The 23599-nt window shown below is 32.1% G+C and overlaps 5 protein-coding genes across 6 annotated transcripts; all 5 read left to right on the top strand.

Annotated features, from left to right (window-relative positions):
* The first annotated feature begins 575 nt into the window (after window positions 1–575).
* On the top strand, window positions 576–1755 carry LOC108327994 (short-chain dehydrogenase reductase 3b). Its single transcript, XM_017561759.2, has 2 exons — window positions 576–691; window positions 769–1755. The coding sequence occupies exons 1-2, from the start codon at window positions 678–680 to the stop codon at window positions 1547–1549; spliced, it is 795 nt and encodes a 264-aa protein (XP_017417248.2). The 5' UTR covers window positions 576–677; the 3' UTR covers window positions 1550–1755.
* A 1398-nt stretch (window positions 1756–3153) lies between these two features.
* LOC108328558 (short-chain dehydrogenase reductase 3b) lies at window positions 3154–4387 on the top strand. The gene is made up of 2 exons (XM_017562438.2): window positions 3154–3228; window positions 3451–4387. The coding sequence occupies exons 1-2, from the start codon at window positions 3215–3217 to the stop codon at window positions 4229–4231; spliced, it is 795 nt and encodes a 264-aa protein (XP_017417927.1). The 5' UTR covers window positions 3154–3214; the 3' UTR covers window positions 4232–4387.
* Window positions 4388–8767: 4380 nt separating this feature from the next.
* Window positions 8768–10119, top strand: LOC108328461 (short-chain dehydrogenase reductase 3b). The gene is made up of 2 exons (XM_017562331.2): window positions 8768–8964; window positions 9098–10119. Exons 1-2 carry the CDS (start codon window positions 8951–8953, stop codon window positions 9882–9884), a joined length of 801 nt encoding a protein of 266 aa, XP_017417820.1. The 5' UTR covers window positions 8768–8950; the 3' UTR covers window positions 9885–10119.
* Window positions 10120–12006: 1887 nt separating this feature from the next.
* Window positions 12007–15492, top strand: LOC108328064 (uncharacterized). 2 transcript variants are annotated; one of them, XM_017561848.2, is made up of 8 exons: window positions 12014–12763; window positions 13269–13302; window positions 13561–13782; window positions 13886–13975; window positions 14276–14341; window positions 14538–14629; window positions 14717–14764; window positions 15130–15492. In XM_017561848.2, the coding sequence occupies exons 1-8, from the start codon at window positions 12423–12425 to the stop codon at window positions 15245–15247; spliced, it is 1011 nt and encodes a 336-aa protein (XP_017417337.1). In that variant the 5' UTR covers window positions 12014–12422; the 3' UTR covers window positions 15248–15492. The 2 variants fall into 2 exon arrangements, with proteins under 2 accessions (XP_017417338.1, XP_017417337.1); XM_017561849.2 differs by lacking the exons at window positions 14538–14629; window positions 14717–14764 and having other exon boundaries at window positions 12007–12763.
* Window positions 15493–18022: 2530 nt separating this feature from the next.
* On the top strand, window positions 18023–22458 carry LOC108329275 (uncharacterized). The gene is made up of 7 exons (XM_017563416.2): window positions 18023–18573; window positions 19238–19543; window positions 19642–19850; window positions 19928–19976; window positions 20086–20175; window positions 20385–20447; window positions 20560–22458. The coding sequence occupies exons 1-7, from the start codon at window positions 18406–18408 to the stop codon at window positions 22168–22170; spliced, it is 2496 nt and encodes an 831-aa protein (XP_017418905.1). The 5' UTR covers window positions 18023–18405; the 3' UTR covers window positions 22171–22458.
* Window positions 22459–23599: the final 1141 nt, after the last annotated feature.

The following is a 23599-nucleotide window of genomic DNA, read 5'->3' as shown; positions in this document are numbered from 1 at the left end:
GGAGCAACAAAGACACACCGGATAACATTTACACCGAAACAAAAATTATCGGTAATATCAATTGAAATTCTAAGTATGAGTCTATGAAAAAGTAAAATATTACAGAAAGACGAACATCTATTAACACGTTATCGTAAAATTTTGGATAAAAAGTAATATATTCAAATTTCATTAATATTATAAAAGTAGTATAGTTAAATATAGCAAAAGAGATATTTAATTATTCAAATGAAAAAGAAAGATGATTAAAAAATGAAAAAAGTAGATTTCATATAAATATTTAATTTTATTAGTTTTATCTTGTGTTTTTTTAATTTCATTGTTGTATCTCTAAGTCTTTTTATAAAGGATTCAATGACAAAAGGAAAAGATAAGACCCGTGTACACTACTGGAATGATAAAGTTAGAATTCACTATAGCATTAATTAGCATTAATTGTTTTGCTTGAAAACTATTTAACAGTGATTTTTATTATGAAATTTTTAGTTTTGATAGTTTTTTTTTTTTGTTAATGGATACGTTTTGCATGAGTAATTTTAGTTTTAAAAGGACAATAAAATGTACCAGATAAAACAAAAGATGTTGGTCAATACTTGAAACCCAAAAAAGATTTTTTTTTTTTTTTTCTTATCCTTATCTTCACCTCCTAACAACTTCCATCAAAGCAAAGAAGGAGAATGTCGAAACAAAGGTATGCAAGGGCTTCAGTATTCATCAGTATCCCTCTGTCGGTTATGTCGGTGCGTAATCAATTTGTTTGTTCTTTAGGTTGCAGGGTAAGGTGGCCATTGTCACCGGCGGAGCCACCGGAATAGGAGCGGAAGCAGTGAGGATATTCGTGGAAAACGGAGCATCTGTGGTGATAGCAGACATAAAGGACGAACTGGGTCACAGTTTGGCAACTTCGTTTGGCTCAGAAAAAGTGAGTTATCGGCACTGTGACGTGAGAGACGAGAATGAAGTTGAAGAGACAGTGGCTTTCACAGTAGAGAAATATAGCAGCTTAGACATCCTGTTCAGCAACGCTGGCATCGCAGGACCCTATTCATCCTTACTGGATCTGGATCTCAACGAATTTGACAACACCATGGCCATTAACGTTCGTGGGGTAGCCGCAACCATCAAGCACGCGGCACGCGTCATGGTTGCTAAAAAAATCCGTGGATCCATAATTTGCACTGCCAGCGTGGCTTCGTCCGTCGGGGGAAGCGCGGGTCATGAGTACACCGTATCCAAACACGGCGTTCTTGGGCTTGTTCGGTCGGCGTGCGGCGAGTTTGGAGCTTATGGAATAAGAGTGAATTCCGTCTCGCCTTATGCACTTGCCTCGCCTCTTACTTGCGACGCACTCGATTGGGGACCTGCTGAAGTTGATGCTGCGCAACATGGTTCTGCGAATTTGGAGGGGATTACGTTGAAGGCTAATCATATTGCGGAAGCTGCTCTGTTTCTTGCTTCTGATGAATCGCTTTATATCAGTGGCCACAACTTGGTCGTCGATGGAGGTTTCACCGCCGTTAATCGTTGGCTTCCTAGGATTCAAAAGTAACATATCCCAGAGGAAACAGAGGCAAGAAACACAGCAGCCTCCGCAGTATGATTAGTCTTCAATCTTGTCCACTGGGTCCAAATGTTTTTCTACGTTCTTCTTTCCTCTGTCTTCTGTAACTTTTAAATTCTTATTTCATGAGTTGAATTACTTCGGTGGTCACATGTGTGTAAAATTTACGTATTGTAAGATGTCTTTACTTATTACATTATAGAGTATTAATCTTTCCTTACTTTTAATAATGAAAGCACGATTTAATCAGGAAAATGGAAAAATAATGAAAAACTAAATAATAATTTCATATAATAATAGTAGTAATAATAATACGAAAGTAACGAGTTAAATGAAGTTGATATAAACATAATTAAAGATTATTGGTGTGTGATAAGATCCACTTGACTTTGCTTCCTTTTTAAGTAAAATACATGGTTGGTTATTATAAAGTCTGTTAATCTCAAACTAATGATATGTTCAAAATTATGTGTGAAGAAAAATAGAAAAGACCTTTCCCAAAGTTTGAACATATGATGGAAACGTAAGAATTAGTCAGCATTGACTTTTATATAACAAATTGAAAGTAATTGGATTACAATATGATTTGGATGGTTAGGTAACACTTAAAAGTAATGATTTGGATTGAGTTTGAATAAATTAGTTTTGTTATTTGGTTGAAATGGAACAAGATAAATGGAATATCTAGAAAAGTTTCTTTTAACTAAATGGCTTCATGTAGTTCACTTTCACTTTGGTTAGGTTAGAAACAACAACTAGCTAGAATACTGATTTCTTTAAAACTAGTTGAAAATAATAACACTTTACCATCTCTAGTAGTATTTATTTAGTTGTATTTCATTCAGCCGATTTATATATATATATATATATATATATATATATATATATATATATATATATATATATATATATATATATATATATATATATATATATATTAAAGTGAAATTAACCTAATATATTAATTTAAAAGGACAATAAAATGTACTAGATAAAAGAAAAGTAAAATTATAATCTAATCTCAAACCAACAATTTTTTGGATCTATTTGAATATAAGAAATTAAATAATAATCTTGAAATAATAGTAAATTTCAATTATTGGTGAATTTTGAAATGTCAAGATAAAATAAGTAAAATGGTAAAATGGACACTAATGCTTAACATGACTTTGAAACTAATAACTAACTTATTATTAGAAATAATTTAAATATAAAATATTTAAATTTTACATTAAAGTTGACGGTAAAAAGTATTTCATTAATATCTTTTACAAACTTTACGAAAAAGATTGTTTTGATACCAAAACAACCATTTAATAACTCATTAAAAAGATAAAATATCATAAAAATTATGGATGTACTAAATTTTACTCACGGTCAGGAATTGTTTTGATATTCTTACTCCAAAATTCAAATCATGTACGCGACGAGGTCTATTATTACAAACAACCACCAACCGGACAATATGACCCTACAGCTTCAGAAACACCTCAAGCCAAACCCGGAAAACGTGATTCGTTCATCTTTTGTAGCAGTACTAACACGTTTTTCTTGATTTGCTTGCTACATTTATCTCTTATAAATCTGGGGAAATTTTACACTAATTAAGAAGTCTCATATACAAAGTCTGAGCAAAGGTTAAGTCACGTATCAATGTCCAAACAAAGGTCTGGCTTTCAATATTCTTTCCATTACCTACTCCAAGGATTGATAGTTTCAATCAATTCACTATATTGCATGAATTTAGACTTTAAATCAAGAAAATTTGTTCTCCATCTTCTAAAATTACGCGATTTATCACCAATATATTATTATGGGGTAGAAAATCACACATTTTAAGAATCTCACCGGAAGATTAATTAACCACAATATGTTTATGTGATCTTTAGGCTGCAGGGTAAGGTGGCTATCGTCACCGGTGGAGCTGGCGGAATAGGAGCTGAAGCAGTGAGGATATTCGTCGAAAACGGAGCATCGGTGGTCATAGCAGACATCAAGGACGAATTAGGTCAGACGTATGCAGCTTCATTTGGGTCAGAGAAAGTGAGTTACCGCCACTGTGATGTGAGAGACGAGAAGCACGTCGAAGAAACAGTAGCTTTCGCGGTAGAGAAATATGGGAGCTTAGATATCTTGTTCAGCAATGCTGGCGTGGCGGGTCCTTTGTCAAGCATTCTAGCCTTCGATCTCACTGAATTTGACAACAGCATGGCCGTGCATCTTCGCGGTGCGGCAGCCTTCATCAAGCACGCGGCACGTGTCATGGTGGAAAGGAAGACACGTGGATCCATTATCTGCACGGCCAGCGTGGCTGGTTCTGTGGCCGGATGCGCGGGTCATGATTACACCGCATCCAAACACGGCCTTGTTGGGCTTGTTCGGTCGACGTGCAGCGAGCTTGGAGCTTATGGCATAAGAGTGAATTCCATTTCACCTTATGCGGTTGCGACGCCTCTTACTTGTGAAGCCTTGGATATGACGGATGGTGAAATTGAAGCTGCAGGTCACGCTTTAGCGAATTTGCATGGAATCACGTTGAAGGCTAGCCATATTGCAGAAGCTGCTCTGTTTCTTGCTTCTGATGAATCGGCTTATATCAGTGGACACAACTTGGTCGTCGATGGAGGTTTCGTCGTTGTTAATCACGGTCTTCCAAGCATTAAAAATTAAATTATCCAATCTGGAATGCTATCTTGCAATAGAAATCGAATGAACAAAATGATGGTAGGTCATCCGTAGAGTGATTGTCCGTGATTGTCGTATGATAAAAATAATGATATTTGAATATCAAAATGTCCAAGTAATAAAATACTCGTTTTCTTAAAAGATTTCTGTAATATTAATATACTCTATAACTTTTTAATATACTTGATATAAAAGAAGTAAAACTGATCTCAAGCAAATATTTTTATTTTTAACATCATCGTCTTCTCTTTTTTTTTTCTTTTGTGTGTAACTCAACAAATAATTAAAAGTTGATTAATAAAATTATGAATCGTTCATCAATACATAACTTTAGAAAAACAAAATTAAGTCAAGATAATAAAAAATACTTTTCAATCGTAAGTCTTTAAAATTTAATCAATAATAATCATATTATATATATTGAGAATTCAGATATAAGTTTAAATTTCAGGTTAAATAAGCATCAGAAAGTTTTTATTTAGTAATAATCAAAATTTTATTGTCTTAAGGATTTAGAAATTAAGTCATGGAGGTTAGACTCATATTTTATTAATATTTATTTTATCAGTGAAATTTTTTAAAGAATTATCGTATCAGAACCTATAATTCGATTAAAATGACTATAATATAAGTGAAGAATTCTATATATAAGAATTTGCTGTATCAAAAATCTTTAAACCTAAAATTTCATATTAACATAACCCATAAGAAAGAATACAAAAATGAAAAACTGTTTTTCAAGTCACTTTTAAAATAACTTATCAAAGATATACTAAACCTCTTATATGTGTTTCAAATAGTTCATGCTCAACCTCAATTTTCAATCAAAAATCTAAACTCCAAATTTACCTTCATAGTTATACTTCATCTTTCAAAGATTTATCTACTAATTTCTTCAAAAAAATTTTATCTTTTTGTACAGTTTCTTTTTCTTATAAAATATTAAACTTATTGCATTAACATCAAATTTAATTAAAAGCAAAACTTAAATAAGAGACTTGCAAGATTAATGCTTTTATATAGGTATATAAAATACTTAGCAAATAACTATATAATTAAATATATTATTATTTTATTTTTTAGTTTTTATTTATATGTATTGTTATTATTATTATTTAAATATAATATTTTTTCATTAAAAAGGATAAGTAAGTTGATTGAAGAAAAACGGCCGTCATTAAATCACTTAAGTTTTAAGAATTTCGTTGGGAGTCAGTGTTCTCTTTATTTTAAATAAAAATATAATTAAGTTAAAATATAATTAAGTTAAAATACAAATATGTTTGGCTTTCGGTTTCTAAAATCTAAATTACGTGTTTAGATTTTTATATATTAAAATGTGTTATCTCAAATGGGCATCTTTAAACAATTTTTTTTCAGTTCGTTGTTTATGAAAATATAATGATATATATATTGACAAGAAGATTCTTCTAAATAATTAAGTTTCTATTTGGAGGCACCAATTTGTTGGTCCGAAAATGAAATTAATGTTATGTGAGGTCCCTCTCACTGTCTCTTCTGTAGGGACACTTTCTTTCAATTCCACATATCATTTACACAACTTTTCTTCATTTACACCAACTTTTCTTAGGGCTTTTTCCCCCAATTCTTTTCATTACAAAACAACAACAACAATAATAATAATAATAATAATAATAATAATAATAATAATAATAATAATAATAATAATAATACAGTAGGACTTTGGAAAAGAGATTAAAAAATAAAATTACAATCACTTAATAGTTTAAATTCATAATATTTTAATTATATTTATATATTTTTTAATTTAAAATTATAATCTGTAATACTATATTATTTTAAAAAGTTTTAAAAAATGTATTTTAAAAGACAAGAAAAAAAGCATCTTGGTACAACCAAGATAATATAACATGAGAATTGAGTGGAGGAGAAGAAATGGAGAAGTTATTAAATTTCAGTCTTTTGATTGAATGAAATCATCATTGAAATTTTTTTCTTTTAAAAATTTAAATATAATTTAAAATTTTTAAACAAAAATAAAAAAATTAATAATATATAAAAAGTAAAAATTTTACCTATGTTTACATTAGTATTAATAAAACTAATTTTTTCTTTTAGTCAACACAAATTTTCATCATTTTTATCTTTTAAATTACTGTTTATTTAAAATTACTAATTTTTTTTGAATTAAAATTATTATTTTATTTTTAAAATAATTATTTGTTTAAATCATTAATTATTGTCACACAAAAACCATTAATAATAGTAAAATTTTATTGGTAATTTGAATTTATTGACGATAAAAAATTCTTTGGTAAAATGCTCGTTGATAAATTTTATTGATGAATAAAAAAATTTATTAAGAATTTTTATTAATAGATAAAAAAATATTTAGTAATTATTAATAGTAAAAAAATCCTTTGGTAAATATTCATCAATAGTTATCAACGACTTAAATTCGTTAATAAATATTATTCATCATCATCAATTACTGACAAATTTTAGTCATTAATAAAGTCTTCTTCTACCTTTTTTTTTTCTCTTCTTCATCTCGTTCTTCTCCTCTCTCACTTACTTTTCTACTATCCTCGTCAATGTTGTGTTAGTCCCTTACTACTACACCTCATCCCCTTCCACCACTGTTGATCATGGCCACTATCATTGCTATCATTACATCGTTGTAGCATAATTGTTGTTGTCATTAGTTTTGTGTTCTTCTCTTCCTCTTCCTCCTTCTCTTATTCTCTTATTTTTATCCATCTCCACTTAACTTATACAAAAATCTCATTATACTTGATGAAAAATGTTATGTTTTTTTTATCAACGAGTTTTAAGACATAATTAACACGAATTTTACATGAATTAGTAAAAAGTCGAGAAAGAAAATGTAACGTTATTTTACTAACAAAACTTATTAACAAATAAATCCACAAGAAATAAAAATTATTAATTATTAATTAAATTTACCAATGAAAATATCAATCAACAGTTAAAATTTTAATTTATGGATGAATTTCACAAAAAGAAAATCAACACCAAAAAAAATATTTCTATAAATAATTTAAATTTTAAAATTCGTCAATAAATTCTAAATAAATTTATTTTTGTCAATAGAGATTTATTTTCATCATTAAAATTTAATTCTAATTACAAACATTCTTATAATAAATCTAACTATCATTTTAAACTAAAAAAATTAGAACACACATACAAACCCACCCAAATACACATGATGTTTTAATTTTTAATTAATTAGATAAAACTATTAAAATAATCTTAAGACTTACAAAGGAGTTAAAAATTATTAATATGATATTTAATATATTTTTTTCAGAAATATACAAATTGAAAATACCTTCCGAAATAACTAATCTGAAAAATATTAAAAAGAGAGGTGCTGGGGTTTTGTTCTAATTTTAGTGAGGTGTAAATTGAGGATTAGTTTTATGGAGTTGCGGGACGAAAAAAAGGGAGGTGCAGTAAGAAATGGCCCAATCGATCAACTATCACAATTAAGAACCCAAACCCAAGAGACATGTACGACTGTTACTTCCACATAAAGCCATTCCTAGTATCATGTTCTTCAATTGGCCCGTCCACATTCGTCAATTAACATAAATAATCTTATTAAACAACATTAAGCTTATAATTTTGGCAACTACATGTGTGCGTATCTTAGTTTCTTGCTTTCATAATGCTTTTGAAAGGCAATCAATCATAAAAAATAATAATAATTCTGACCGGTTATAGGAGCTTAAAGCTTAGTTAAGTATAATTATTCTACACTAATTAGACCGTCTCTGTATTTTACACACACATGCTTCACACCAAAGTGAATTTAGAGTTATATTTTTTGTATAGTTGTACTATGTCATATTTGTATATACATCTTTATATTACAGAAACTATAAAAATTGCATTACATATTTCTCTCTTTTCACTCTTTTTCTCTCCCTATTTGTATGAATGCAATCTTTAAAAAAAAAAAAAATAATCTGATTTTCAGAATATTTATAAAAAAAAATTATGACCAACTGAAACATGTGGATTAAATGTTGATCAAATTCGTTTATTTGAAAGAGGGAATAAAATTTTCCCATCGGCATGGAATTTATATGATAAAGTATTAAACATCTGGAAAACAATTGAATTCTATAACTGTATGATTGCATAAAAAAAAGTAATCAATGGTGTAGCTTGTACGAGTTGGAATGCTTGACCTTTCAACTGTACATTAAAAGCATATGATGAAGGCCATGTGATTCGAAACAGAGTGTATTGAATTTTATATGCTTCATACACCTAGTTGGAGACGTGGAATTCACCAAAATAATGAATGCATAATCAAATTTCTTCACCCACAGATCACGTATATTTATTTGATTTCCTATCCTAAAGAAATGCATCAGGCCAAACAAAAAATAAGGATGCTTATACTATAGTTTCAACAGTTACTAGGATAAGTATCTGATTAACGACATTTTTCAAATATAAGATCAATAAGACAAGTAGTTATTAATATTTAATCATGATTTGACGATTATAATGAACATTGAAACAGTTAGTTAATGTAATGTATCGCTCTACAAACCTTATAAATATAGGATATTATTATTAGGGGTCACTCCAAGAGCTTTATTTCCAGGTTTTGGGGAGTGTTCATAGTTCAAACAAGAACTCACTCACTCATTCATTCGTTCAGTCACTCACTAATCACTTCCAATGCCGAAACAAAGGTGCTCCTCCAAGTTAGATCTATTGACGAACCTTATTCTTTGATCATCATTGTTTTATCTTGTTGTCTGTGTAATATATTATGTTGATTTTGCTCATTCAGATTCATACTTTGATGATGAACTTTGATTATAGGTTGGAGGGTAAGGTGGCTCTTATCACCGGGGCAGCAAGTGGTATCGGAGAAGAGACGGTGAGATTGTTCGCAGAACACGGAGCAGTTATTGTTGCAGCAGATATTCAAGACGAGGAAGGTGAAAAAGTTGCTGCTTCGATAGGGTCAGAGAGAGTGACTTACCACCATTGCGATGTGAGAGATGAAAACCAAGTTGAAGAAACCATAAACTTCACTTTGGAAAAACACGGTCGAATAGATATTCTGTTCAGCAACGCAGGAATAATAGGTTCTCTGTCTGGGATCCTTGACCTTGATCTGAATGAGTTTGACAACACCATGGCCACAAACGTTCGCGGTGTAGCCGCCACAATAAAGCACTCGGCACGTGCGATGGTTGCCAAAGGCATCCGTGGATCCATCATATGCACCACCAGTGTGGCTGCCACAGTTGGTGGAACGGGTCCTCATGGTTATACCACATCAAAACATGCTCTTACGGGATTGGTGAAATCAGCTTGCAGTGAACTCGGTGCGTATGGAATAAGGGTCAACAGCATATCCCCTTTTGGAGTAGCCACACCTCTTGCATGCAGGGCTTTCAACTTTGAGCCTGAGCAAGTTGAAGCTAATAGCTACTCACAAGCTAACCTCAAGGGTGTGGTGTTGAAGGCCAGGCATGTAGCAGAAGCAGCTTTGTTTCTAGCTTCTGATGAAGCCCTTTACATAAGTGGTCACAACTTGATGGTGGATGGTGGCTTCTCTGTGGTTAACAGAAGTTATTCTTTCACACCAGTTGACGTTTAGACCCAAAAAAAAACTTTTTTTTTCTTTTTTGTGGCAGATTGGCTTTGGTTTCCTTATCCTTCAAGTTGAGAAGATGATGTCATGCGGTGCGTCAAATTACATTGTTACTGGGACTTTTCAATTCTGCACTGTCCATCTCCTTTGTTTTTGTATGTTTTTTAGTCTGCTTGTGACTCAAAACCCTGTTTGCTTTCTATGTACTTTTCCTTATCTTGGGTTTAGCTTCTTAACATCACATCACCTGTTTCACTCCCTCTTTTTTCCTTTATTTTATGTATTTCAAGTTTTCTCTGTGTTACTTTCTATAATGTTGCATACTGTCATATACATATAAGGTCAAGGATACTTAATTTGCTGACTTTTCTGTCTTCCAATAAACTAAAGAACTGTGCAACCCTGGAACCAGAGGCAGTCATTTCAATTATATTTTTTTGCCATATCATTTTGTAAAGATAAAAGCATGTTTTTGTAGGAATATTTGAATTCAAACTTAACTCATTACATTGATCAAATAGATTTCTTCTACTGCATGAATCGTGTCTTTTGCTCCATGTCACTAGGGAAAGCACGAACCACAGTAATTGTAGCACAAATGTTACGACCATTCGTTCTTATCTACTCATTTAGTCTCTAAGATGCGGCGAAATTGTCGGCCACTAAGGGCTAATTAATCTACAGGTTTCATTCCACCCTCGATGTTTACAATTCCAAAGATTCAATTTTTCTCATATTGTTCAATTCACCAAGCCTTTTTCTTTTTCTTCTTTACTTTTTTTTTTGTTTGTTTCAATTATACGGGGCAAAACCATCGGCAACTAATTACAGGAAAGACAAACACACATGTATTTGTAATCGTGTTTAACCACTCTCTTTTGTTTCCGTTTATTTAGGCTTTGCATAGTTTCCCAATTATAAGGTGGTTTCAAATTCGGCTTATGATTATATAATTTCAGAAGTAGTTGAATGGGTGGCGTCAAAAGCACATGCTGAAAATTATATTATACGACTTGAAGCTGAAGGTAGAGACAGAGACAGAGACTTTGTGTATAGTCCAATTAATCAGTTTCTATTTTGTCAACCCCACAACCGCAGGAAGAAACACGTGAACTTTTAATAAATCATAAACGTAACACATTTTATCTCACAACCAAACCCTAGCTAAAACTTCATCATCAAAATCACAAAATCTAATGCATCCAAATACATTGTTAGAAGAAAATACACACATTGTTGAAGAAGCGATGAAATATATATTTATTGAGAAACCGTGTTGATGATTGGTGAATAACATTTCATGCATTGCCATTTATATATATGAAGAGAATATAACAGCTAGCTGAGGAATATTATTGAAGTCAACCTATTGAAAATCAGAAAATTATTTGAAGCCTCCCCTGTGACAGTCCAACTTGTGTTAAAATCATATATTTCTTAAATTGGCTAGTTGACCTGTCTGTATAAAACATACTCACACTAGTTACACATACGTGGTCTATGTATATACCACGTCTATTCATTTTTAATATTGTTTAGGAAATTTATAATGGAAATAAAAAAATTAATAAAATTTCATTGTTTTTCAAGACTAGTTGTAGAAATTTATATCAGTCTTTTTCATTTATATTGTTTTTCATTTTTAATGTTAATGTTTGAATTAGTTAAAAGTTAAGTGTTTCATCAGTTTAATTCAGTCTTTAAAACCTAAAGTAAGCATTATATCAAACAATTTATTTTAATCATTTAATACTATATTTATTAAAAGTCTCATTAATACGTTTTACTGTGATTTCTAATAAGTTTCCAGTATACATTTTAATAAAAAAAGAGAGTTTAAATATAGTTTTTATTAGTAAATTTATGATAAATTTGATGTAAATATTTAAAATTTAAAATTTGAGATTGTTTTTAGAATATGAAATTAAATAAGATTAATTTAATTAAAAAATATTATATTTAGATCTTTTTACTAATATTTAAATATACTCAAACTGTTTATTACAGTACTTCCTTTTTAGTCTGTCTAAAAATCCTAGTCCAATAATTATAAATAGTATGGAGAAGAGGAAAAACAATTTTTGCGAGAAATCAGCGCTTCTTCTTCTCTGTACAAAATCCAAATACAGAACGGGCTTATCGGTCTAATTGGTACCGTAGGCACCACCAATAGTAAAAGGAGTTCAAAAATACAATACATAATAGCCCAAAATCACTTCCCCGGCCACGTGCTTAAGCCCAAGTTTATGACATGTTTTACAGTTTCAAGACTCTTTTTCCCATCGATACGCGCGTCCAAACGTTGTCTCACCGAATTCCACACCACCTGTGTCTGAACGCGTAACGTAACCCTTTGTAAAAGTTCTGTCCCAAAGATCCCAAACCTGACATTCAAAGTTAAGCTACCAGTCCCATATGAAAATTCAGAGCCCACACCGAAGAGCTGTGTGTACTTGTTGCTTAATGTGGCAAGTTACGAAGCCATAGAAGAGGTGCATGATTGGTGGTTAATTAACCAACTGACTGGAAACAACAACAATCACCATGGCATTGGAGACAGCGTGGTATGATTTCGCGTGTTTTGGAATAGTTGGGTTGGCCTTTTTAGGAGCGTTATTGGTGCTGGGAATGAACGAGAGAGTTTCCCGGAGGGACTTTGAGACCACCTATGAGAGCCTTTTGTTGTCTCGACCTGACGATGAAGTGGTCGTGGATGTTCTGCCCAGTTATCACGTGAGCACCTCACAGCTATGGACAAGTTGCTGGCAAGGATTGCACCCCTTTTGCCTCCTTTGTACCCGTTTCCTTTCCTTTGTGATCATGCTTCTTTTCTTGCTCTGGGATGTTCTACTATACGATGCCAGAATCTTTGTTTACTACACTGAGTATGTTTTCTCTTCCTATCTTTGCTATCACACTTACCCTATTTTTTTATATAGAGATATGGTTAATTAGACACTGAATATGTACATCTCTCGTGATAAAGCTTCAAACTTTGGTTTAACAGGTTGCGAAGAACTAACTTCATCAGTTAGACTTGACCTTTGTTGGTCAACCTCATCTGCTTGTGTAATTTATGACACTCCCCTGTCTGCATGCCTTATATAATTGCAGATCTTCATTTTTTATTCCTATAAAACTGTCATTTGTAGTACTTTCTCTATGCCCCCGATTAAGTCATGACAAGCCTAGGGTAGAATTTGTTTTCATGCCTATTAAGATGTTATATTCTTTCCCTTCTCTTTCTTTCTGTTGTTTGCCCCAACATTCGATGTATTTATTCCTCTGACTAGACTACTCTGGAAGGAATTGAGTAATATGCCAATTGTAGTGCTTTTATAGGTTCTTATATTATGAAGACCATTTAATCTATGGCGTATTTATTTGCAGGTGGACTTTTGCATTGGTTATTGTATATTTTGCGGTAAGACAATTCCATCTGTTGTAAATTCATTGTCGAAGATATACTTTTTTCCTTTTTTCTTTGATCAGAATTAAAGTTTCACTTTATTAATTTATGTAATAAAGGTTTACACATTAATGTTGAGCATAGGTTGTAGAAGTGAATTTTCATTCTGTTTAGAGACAAACACCAAAAACACCTAAGGAATTGCATATAAGTTTGGTTGTTTGAATTGGCACCTACTTTGCATTTATTACTTGTTTGGAACTTTGAATGCAGTTGGGAACCACAATATCTGTATATGGATGCTGGAAGCTCCTTAATAAACCTCTCATTCACAATGGTAAAAAGGATGAGTTTCTGAGCAGGGATGTGGAACAGATAAACACCTACCAAGAGAAAGAAGCAAAGGATTCCATCAAGTTGGAAAGGCGATATGTTGAAGAGGACTTTGAACAAAGAGCAGGGTTTTGGGGTTACCTCATGCAAACTACGTATCAGGTAGGTCAAACACATCGAATTCAATGTTACCTCTGAGGAAAATTACAGTGAAAAATGTCACTATGTGCCTTTCTGGTATCGGTTAACTGATATGCATTTACAGACATGTGCAGGGGCTGCCATCTTAACAGACATTCTATTTTGGGGTGTTATAGTTCCCTTCTTACAAATTTCTCATTTAAGACTAAGCCCGGTAAGACTAATCCTTCTATACACTAGCTGTTTTTGCTACTCGTACATATTCTTCCTTTCATTCACTGTTTCTGCATACAAACACTAGAATTACCCATGACTAATGATTATTTACAGCTTCCTCCCCATTCTCTACTTTGATAGAATAAATGTCACATTATGATTTCGTCTACTCATTGCTGATTTCACTCCCGCAGTGTCATAAAAATCCTTGATAATTCTGTCTATACTACTGATTGTATTATAATTTATCTGTGCAAGAAAGAACTCTAACTGGTTTTTGTTGGCCTGAACGTGACAGTTGATGGGATGCATGCATGCATTGAATGCATTTTTCCTCCTTCTGGATACAGCTCTTAATAATCTCGTAAGTGTCATTCACCCTTGAATAAATTTAGTGACAAAATTTAGATAAGTACTTTTAGTATTGTTTTACACTAATCTTTAACGCAATGAAACTCTGGATGACAATACCAAAAGTACTTAAAGAAACTTCATCCAAGTTTAAAAGCATTTAGCACTCATCCATCTCACGGTTGTGATGTTGGTGCATTCATTGGCAGCAATTCCCTTGGTTTAGACTCTCTTATTTCGTTCTCTGGAGCTGTGGTTACGTAATTTTTCAATGGGTCATCCACGCCTTTGGTTTCCAATGGTACCATAACTGTAAATATCTCGTTTCCATTGTCAGAACAAGCTTTCTTTCACATAGTTGTAAGCTTGTTTTTTTGTTCCCTAACAGGTGGCCATATCCATTTCTCGAGCTTAATAACGAATGGGCTCCTATCTGGTGGGTCCTACATACACTCTAAAATTGCTCAAGTTTTGTTTTGCATTATTCACTTTGTGAATAGAAATCATTCCATGGAACTATAAGATTGATTTAGTAGTAAAAGTTAGAAGAGATTCTGAGTTAAACTTCCCCTATTAACATTTGAGATTTGAGAGCTAAGGTTGATTTGAAGGGTTTGAAAAGAATGATGAAATAGACTCTTGATTCTTCTTTTCATTAACAAAATACTAACATCTAATGTTCCATGATTTACACGTCTCAAGGGGATTCCTAATTGATCAAGATAATTTGAATCATGTTCTAATTAATTTCTCTTTCTTTTGCATTGAAATGGTTTCACTGATTAATCTATGTACATGCAGGTATTTGTGCCTGGCAGTAATTCATGTCCCTTGCTATGGCGTGTATTACCTGATAGTGCGAGGGAAAAATACCATTCTTCCCAGATTGTTCCCTCGAGCATTTTTAAGGTCACACTAGTTCGCTTGTCTATGGAAGTTCTGTAAAAACTAGGAAGGACATGCTTGTTTGTTGCTGATATATCAGCATGGTCCACACGTAAGAACCAAATTCAATTTCTTTCAGTTTGCACAAATTAAGCAGTGAAACTACGATGTTTAATATGTTTAGCACTATTACTAGGAATGAATATATACTCCATTTCAAAGGAAAATAACATTCCTAGGAATATTATTTCTAGGAGAAACATTTTAAAATTCAAAATATTTTATTACGTTTATGAATATTTTTTAAATAAACCTAATTTGAATAAAAAAAAAGCTAAAATGGAAGTTGCAAGTGTAATATAACTTCTTATTTATATTTTGATGGGAATACCACTTTTTTACTTCATTGACATGGGAATAAAAGTTACTAGATGTTAATATAGATTTCTCATACAATATACAAGATAATTATTTTTTTATATATTTTATAATAAATACAATAATAGATGCTTTTAACACGCATTAACCGTAAGGAAAATTGATGGATATTTTGTGGGTTATTATGTATTACTTAACTATTCATTTCTAGTGAAACTTTTGTCCTTTACTTGAATTCTTAGGTGGAGACTAAAACTACTCAGCATCAACGAGTTATAAATTATAAAGTAACGTATGATATATTATCTTCAATTTAGTTTGTGTTTTTTTAATATATATATAGCATTGATTTTTTTTTTAATTCCTACCAAAATGAGAATTTTTAATAACATAAGCATAGTTTAATAGAATTGTATTAAACAATATAATCTTTAGTAAAACTTATACTGGTATTAATAACATTAAATACATTTAGCTAATATCGATAATCTTTATCAGAGTGTAAATTAAAAAAAAATTTAGTTTTTGAAAAATATTTATATAAATAACACGATCTTTAAAAAATATTATAACATAATAAATATCAATTTATACAAAAGTTATATTAAATGTGTATATAATTTTTATAATATATTAATTTTATTATTTTAGCATTGTAAAAAAAGTTCAATCCTTTTAATTTTATGGTATGACTTTTTTTTATCATTAACATTAAAATCTGATTTTTAGATGAATGTTGTTTTAGTACTACACATGACGCCTATCTTCAATATGTATTATAAGAGAAAAAAAATAAAAAATAAAGATTAAAATGAAGAAACAAAATACATAAAGAAAATCATTAATATATAGAAAAATACATCTTATTACTGTGGTAAAATAATAGATATTCTTGGGTAAGGTAAGATTCGTATAAACTCGTTATCTAATAACTAAAAAATATTGAGTTGAGTTGGACTAAGTTTCTACATTTATTTTAGGTTAAATGCAAATCAACCTAATTCGTTATTTAACTTCAGTCAGGTGAAATTAATTGGATTAAAATTTTAAATAATTATTAATTTTTGTTAAAATTTGTAATTTTTATATATCAACATAACTTAAAAAAATACAATCTTTATAAAAAATAATTCAATTCAAGATTCATATTAGTCAACCAATTAAATTAAGTCACAAAAAGTTGGTACCATAAAAAAAAAACATAAACACAATTTATCTACAAGAGTAGATCTCAGTCGGTTTATACTAAATTCCTCGTTAACTCGTATAAAAGTAAGTTAACTAAAAAAAAAGGAAGTCAATTTTAGTTAAGTGGGATTTAACTCAATCAAATCTATAAATATTACACATGTGTCGATTTTTCTTTATCATAATAAAAATAAGGAAAAGAAAAATCAAATCATAATTATTGACATAACAAAGTATTATTAAATTTATAAAAAAAATCATAAAAATATTTACAAAATAAATAAGTTACAAAAATTAAAAAATAATATAATAAAATAAATCATACATATACCAAAACTTTTTATTTTATTTTTTAAAAGAAAGAAAACTTAAATACTAATTTGGTAATTATTTTCACTCTGTTTATTAATTTAGTTCTAATTTTTTTTGTTCAATTTAATTTTAATTTTTATCAATTTTGTTTGATTTATCTTTTCAACGCTATTTAAATAATTAAATGAATGTTTGTCACAAGTTTGTAGTTTTTTTATTTAAAAAAATAATTTTTTAATTAAAAAGATATTCATATATTAAATTAGCATCATCTCACGATTAATATTTTATATTAAATTTAACTTTTATATTTTTCTTTAATTTAGTTATAGTTTTTTTAAAAATGAAATTGTTTTGTTTTTAAATCAAATTTTATTTTTATATAATTATTATATTGATATTTTTATTAAAATTTGTATTTTATTAAATATTTTTAATTTAAAGTTAAAGTTGATTTAAAATTAGAATGAAAATTACAAAAATGAAGAGTAACAATTTAGAACTTTAAAAGATTAAAAACATATTTGATTTTTAAAATTTTAAGAAGCTAAAAAATGGGAAGTAACATTATTAAAATTTGATTTTAATTTTAACCTAATCCCAACTAAAAAATATTTTATAAAAATATGAATTTTAATAAAAATAATATTATAATAATTATATAAAAATTAAATTTAATAAGGATAAAATTATTTAATTAAAAAAAATAAATTTATATTGAAAAAATAATGAATATAAATATCAGATATGTATGATACTGACTGTGACATTCACATATGATACTCACTTAAAACAGAAATATTTAAATTAAAAAAATAAAAACTGATATGTATATTCTTCACTCTGTGGTTAATTATTTAAATAACATTTATAAAGTAGAGTAAAATTAAGAGACGAGATAAAAGAGATGGAAGGCCAGGGGTGTGAAATATGTTGAAGGCGGTGGGTATTGTGTCGAACCCTTCTATCTTCTATCAAAACACTCACCTTTTCACATAAATCTTTTTATCACAATCTCCTCGGAAACTTCTTCGGTTTCCCATCACAAAATTTCCTTCCGCCACACGCACATCGCAAATCATCACTTATATATTTAAACCATTGATTTAAGATCCACACCCGCAATCGTTCTCGAACCCTAGAACCCCAATTCCAATCGATTCCTTTCTCTCTCTCTCTCTCTCTCTCTCTCTCTCTCTCTCTCTCTCTCGATTGCAATAACCTAACTTCCTGTCTGATCCGGCACTGGAGCTGGGGTTTGTGATTTCAGAGCTTAGTAATTAATAATCAACAACCAAGAGGAGAGGAGAAGAGATGGATGACTGTTGTGCTGTTTGCGCAGAGCCTTTGGAATGGGTCGCCTACGGACCCTGTTTGCACCGGGAGGTGTGCTCCACGTGCGTCGCTCGCCTCCGTTTCATATGCGACAATCGCTGTTGCTGCATCTGCAAGACCGAATGCAACCACGTATTCGTCACCAAGGTCGTGCCCAATGCCCAACTCTCTTTTTTCTTCCCGCTTAATTTCTGTCGTTTTTCTTTTTTCTTGCTAAGTCCAGGTTTTTTGATATTGTTTTACGTCCACTGCTCTTGTTGAAGAGTATTTGAGCTCTGGGTAGATTGAGTTAAAATCTTTACTTTTCCACATTGACACTTACCGTTGTGTGCGATTATGACATGCATTTTTAACAATTAGAGGAATCTTTGGTATCTGTTAGCTGTAGTTTCAAGTTGTTTCGAGTTATTGGAGCGTATATTTATCCCTTATTTGAGGTTTATTGCGAAATTTTTACTCTGCGATCACTGTCAATTATATTGGCGCGGCTTATTTGTTCCTGCATTCATGTATGAACCAATTTAAACGTGGCGCTTGTTTTGTGGAACTTTTCTATTGATCTAATGGAAGTTTGTAATTCACCCAAAATAGCATGTTTTGTATCTGAAGATTTTTACTTGATTTTGCTTCTAAACCGCTGGATTTAACAATTCATGATTTGGTTAAACATGATTTGCAAGCTGTGTTTTATTCAATGATGCAGCCTTTAATCCTGTCGATGTTGATAGCAGGGCTTGCTCTGCTAACTATACGTTATTGTAATCTGTGCTATGTTTTGATGTTGATATTCAATTTTACTGCGTACTGCCAGGCTCTAGGAGATTATACAAAGATGATTAATGATTTTGCTGCCCTTCCTTCGGATGTAAGGGAGGGCAAGATTGGATCATATTGGTACCATGAGGATACAAATGCATTTTTTGATGATGTGGACCATTACAAGATGATCAAGGCTATGTGTAGACTTTCGTGCAGTATATGTGACAAGACGGATGAACAACCACAGGGTTCTGCTTCAAGGCGACGAGAACAGTTTAAGAATATAGGGCAATTGAAGGGTCATATATTCCACCGTCACAAGTTGCATATGTGCAGTTTGTGTTTGGAGGGCAGGAAGGTGACATTTCATGATATGTCTGATAAGAATTACCTGGACGATATAACTTGTAATCTTTTCTATTGACTGTGAGACTTGTAACCGTTTCTGTGAATTAGGTTTTTATATGTGAGCAAAAGCTATATACCAGAGCACAGTTGAATCAACACATAAGCACAGGTGATTCTGAGGTGGATGGAAGTGAGAGTGAGAGAGGTGGTTTCATGGGGCATCCCATATGTGAATATTGCAGAACCCGATTTTATGGAGACAATGAGTTGTACGTGCATATGTCTACAGAGCATTATACTTGTCATATATGCCAGAGGTAACAACTAAGCTAATCCCATGTACAATTGGTGTGTCATAAATTAAGACTTGTAATATTTGTACTTCTTAATGCAGGCAGCATACAGGGCAGTATGACTACTTTAAGAATTATGATGACCTAGAGGCAAGATATATGCTTTAGGCTCGTTTTACTCTCTTATTAACTAAATGGGTTTACAAGATCTTTCCTGTCATTTGAAATTGAAGTATTTATATTGACATGTCTTGTACAGATTCACTTCCGTAAAGAGCACTTCTTATGTGAAGATGAGGCTTGTCTTGCTAAGAAATTTGTTGTTTTTCAATCTGAAGCAGAGATGAAGGTGAGTGATTATTTATAGCACATGAATCTCATTTTAGTGATTTGCTTAGAATGTGCCTATGTGCTTTTTATGTAGCTGCATAATGATTCTCAGGCCTGTGCATTTGGGCCTTATTATTTTTGTCTTTTACTATAAAATTATTAGATGTGTTGGTGTTATTATGAGGTTTATTCTGTCTTTGTTGATTTTTTCCCTTGATTATTGCTTAGAAGCATAATGCTATCGAACATGGAGGACGGATGTCACGATCTAAGCGGAATGCTGCTCTTCAGGCATGTATAGTGACAATCTTTTCTTTTGAATGTGTTCTCCAATGACAAATTATTTCCTAGATTATTTGCATTCCCTTATGAAATAACTGTAGCTACATTCCCTCTGTTACAGATTCCAACTAGCTTCCGATACAGACATGGTAATGAACAAGAGCAACGCCGTGGAAGAAATCGTTCTTTTCGTCGTGATTTTACTGAAAACCAACTTGCGATGGCCATTGAAGCTAGTCTAGAAACAGCTAATGTAGAGCAAACATTTCGTAATCAATCAGCATCAGGTAGTGGGCAAGTTGCTGTTGATGATGGGAATGGAGACATTGATTCTTTCATTCAGCCATTTGAATCATTGGCTGTCACTGGTTTTGAAGCATCTTCAAGATACCTTCAAGCCTTGGGACATAGCTCAAGGAGTGGACCACTGGAGGATTCTTCATTTCCACCACTACCCGTAACTTCCAACAATGGCCATCAAGGATCCAAACAGGAAGTCGAAGGCTCATCTAGTAATTCCATGGCTGCACGTCTGCGTCGTCATAACAACAGAACTGTAACAGTTGTTAATTCTGGTAATGCTTGGCCAGCAGCAGGTCGTGGACTGGTACAACCGTCAAGTAATCCTTCACAATTTGGACAGTCATCAAATAATGCTCTGGGTCTTTCTCGTAAGTCTGGGCAGACAAAGAAGACTGTAATTAACAGTGGACTTTCATCATCAACTTATGCTGGTTCTATTCAGTCTACCCAAAGAACTTCTCGTGGACACTTACCTGGTGGTTCATCGAGGGACACACGTGACAATGTTAGAATTGTTCACTCTGCATCTGCCCCGAATCTCATGGAGAACAACTCTGTTGAAGCTTCACTATCTGATTTTCCTCCTGTTTCTGCTCCACAAGCGAGCAAGATACCTGCTAGCAGTCATTCTTCATTGAATGTGGAAAATGTTCAGTCTGCTAACCAGTCCCTGATTGAAAAGATTCGATGTGCTCTTGATTTTGATGAAGAAAGATACAGTATGTTTAAGGATATATCTGCCCAATATGGCCAAGGCACAATAGATACGGAAACGTATATGGACTATGTGCAGAACTTTGGCTTGTCTCGTCTTGTGCTTGAGTTGGCAAGATCATGCCCTGATACTCAGAAGCGGGCAGAGCTTGTTAGTGCTAGCTTGCAAAGAGATGTTTTACTGGAAAATAACTTGGTTCAAAGCAGCACAAGCACCCATCGCAAAGACAGTAATGTAAACAAGAAAGGTAAAGGTAAGTCTGTAGATAGTAGGGGGAGTAACCCCACAGAGAAATTAGCAGATAACTTTTTAAGCACCGTACATCAGCTACAGGCAAATTATAAATCTTCAGAAGAGAAGGTGGAGGTGCTATCAAGGGATGATTACCGAAGCGACAGGGGCAAATTAAAAATCGAACAGCGGACTGATACCAATTCTGGAAGTCAACCTGCGGTGAAGCTTAGTGGGAAGACTGAAACATCAAATGGCAGTTTATCTACTCAAGTTAGAGAGGATGGTGGTGGTGGGAACAAGCAACGCAAGAAAGGTTCAAAGTTCCTGAGAGTGCGACTTGGTGATGGTTCTGCTTCGGCCCTTTTTGATCAACCTGATCCTGGAAAAACAGACAGCTCAGAAGTTAACGATGAACCTGGAGGAGGGCCACCTGTGCGTGGTGTTTGGCGAAAAGGGGGAGGTCATAAACTTTTTCCCTAATTTTTTCTTCACCATCATTTTTAAAACGTGAAGTATCAAACGCAGTTTAGCCACGGTTGAACTGCAATATAAACATGAATTTGGTTTCAGCTTAGGGGATATTTGATTATATCGAGTTTAAGTTAGATTTCAAGTATATTGTGGGACGCGATTTTGTCGATGGCCAAACGCCGTTGCCGAAGTGGGCACACTTTTTTGGTTTGGGGTATATGATTTTGTTAAAGACAAGTGTTCATATGAAAGTATGGTGCCAAGTGTTGCGTTGTATGAGAATGGCACTGTTTCTTACATAGCCAGGCCAGACTTGACACTATAATCCACGTCAGATGTTTTGGGATATCCCGAATGCTAAAAGGAATCCGTAATAAAAACAAGAGTACTTCTGATTGTGAAAATGTTAAAAGGAATCTGTAATAAAAACAAGAGTACTTCTGATTAGTGAAATTGATTTTGAATTGAAGTTACATTAATGCACGAATAAGTATATTTTTCGAATTACGAGCAGTCGCTCGTTCGCAGCTTGAATCATTCCTTGCTAGAAGGAAACTTGAATGTGGACTTCATTCCGAAACCGAGCACGCCATCTCCGAATTTGTTGGACATTTTGAATGAACCTCCACCCTTCTGCATGGTGAGACTTTGGAAAAAAAAAAAAAAGAAAAATTAACCAGTTTGCTAAATGATTTGCCAGTTTCATGTTAACTGCATTACTATATCTCTAAAGGATTGCAAACTTCGAGTCACTTTCCATTCAAATGCTAGGAACATGTTTAACCCTTTTGAATGCAAGTGTTTTTTTTTTTGTTTTTGAAGGTTAAATTCCTTATAAAGCCACATCACCAAGTTCTTGATGCACCTCTAAAAACTAGCCAAAGTTGCAACACCATAACCATGTTCTGGTTCATTTAATAACAACATGGATTTAGATTTTTTACTTATTTTTAATTTGCTTGATTGTCGGATTCTTAAAAAAAATAACTACCACGAAGAACTTCTGCTGATGAGAACATTTAAACATTTACAAATATAAGCGAGTTAATAGGTGAATTGTGTCATTAATTGTTTTTAGTCTTTCTTTTCCGTAGGAAATATAATGGCCTAAAAAACTTTGGAGACTAATATCGCATAAATCAGAAAAAAAAAGTAATTAAAATTCAATTAAATAAATGAAATGTTGAAAAATGAAAATAATTTTTTAATTAACTTGTCAATCTTTGGATTAAATATTCCTTATACTCACAGAAATCTTAACTAATTATCTAAATTCATTAACTAAATTAAGATCCCTGTATTGTTCCATAAAATACATGGAATCATCTGAGGTTGCTTAAATAATTGAAAATTTTACTAAATAATAAATCTGTAAATTACTAGAAAATGTCAAATAATTTCTGTGTTTGGATAAAATTTAACTAGAAAAAAGAGTTAC

The sequence above is a fragment of the Vigna angularis genome, chromosome 2 (genome assembly GCF_016808095.1).
Source record: "Vigna angularis cultivar LongXiaoDou No.4 chromosome 2, ASM1680809v1, whole genome shotgun sequence".
In the NCBI taxonomy this organism is placed as follows: Eukaryota; Viridiplantae; Streptophyta; class Magnoliopsida; order Fabales; family Fabaceae; genus Vigna; species Vigna angularis.
The sequence above is the reverse complement of the archived record's forward strand: the minus strand, read 5'-3'. Positions and strand labels throughout refer to the sequence as shown.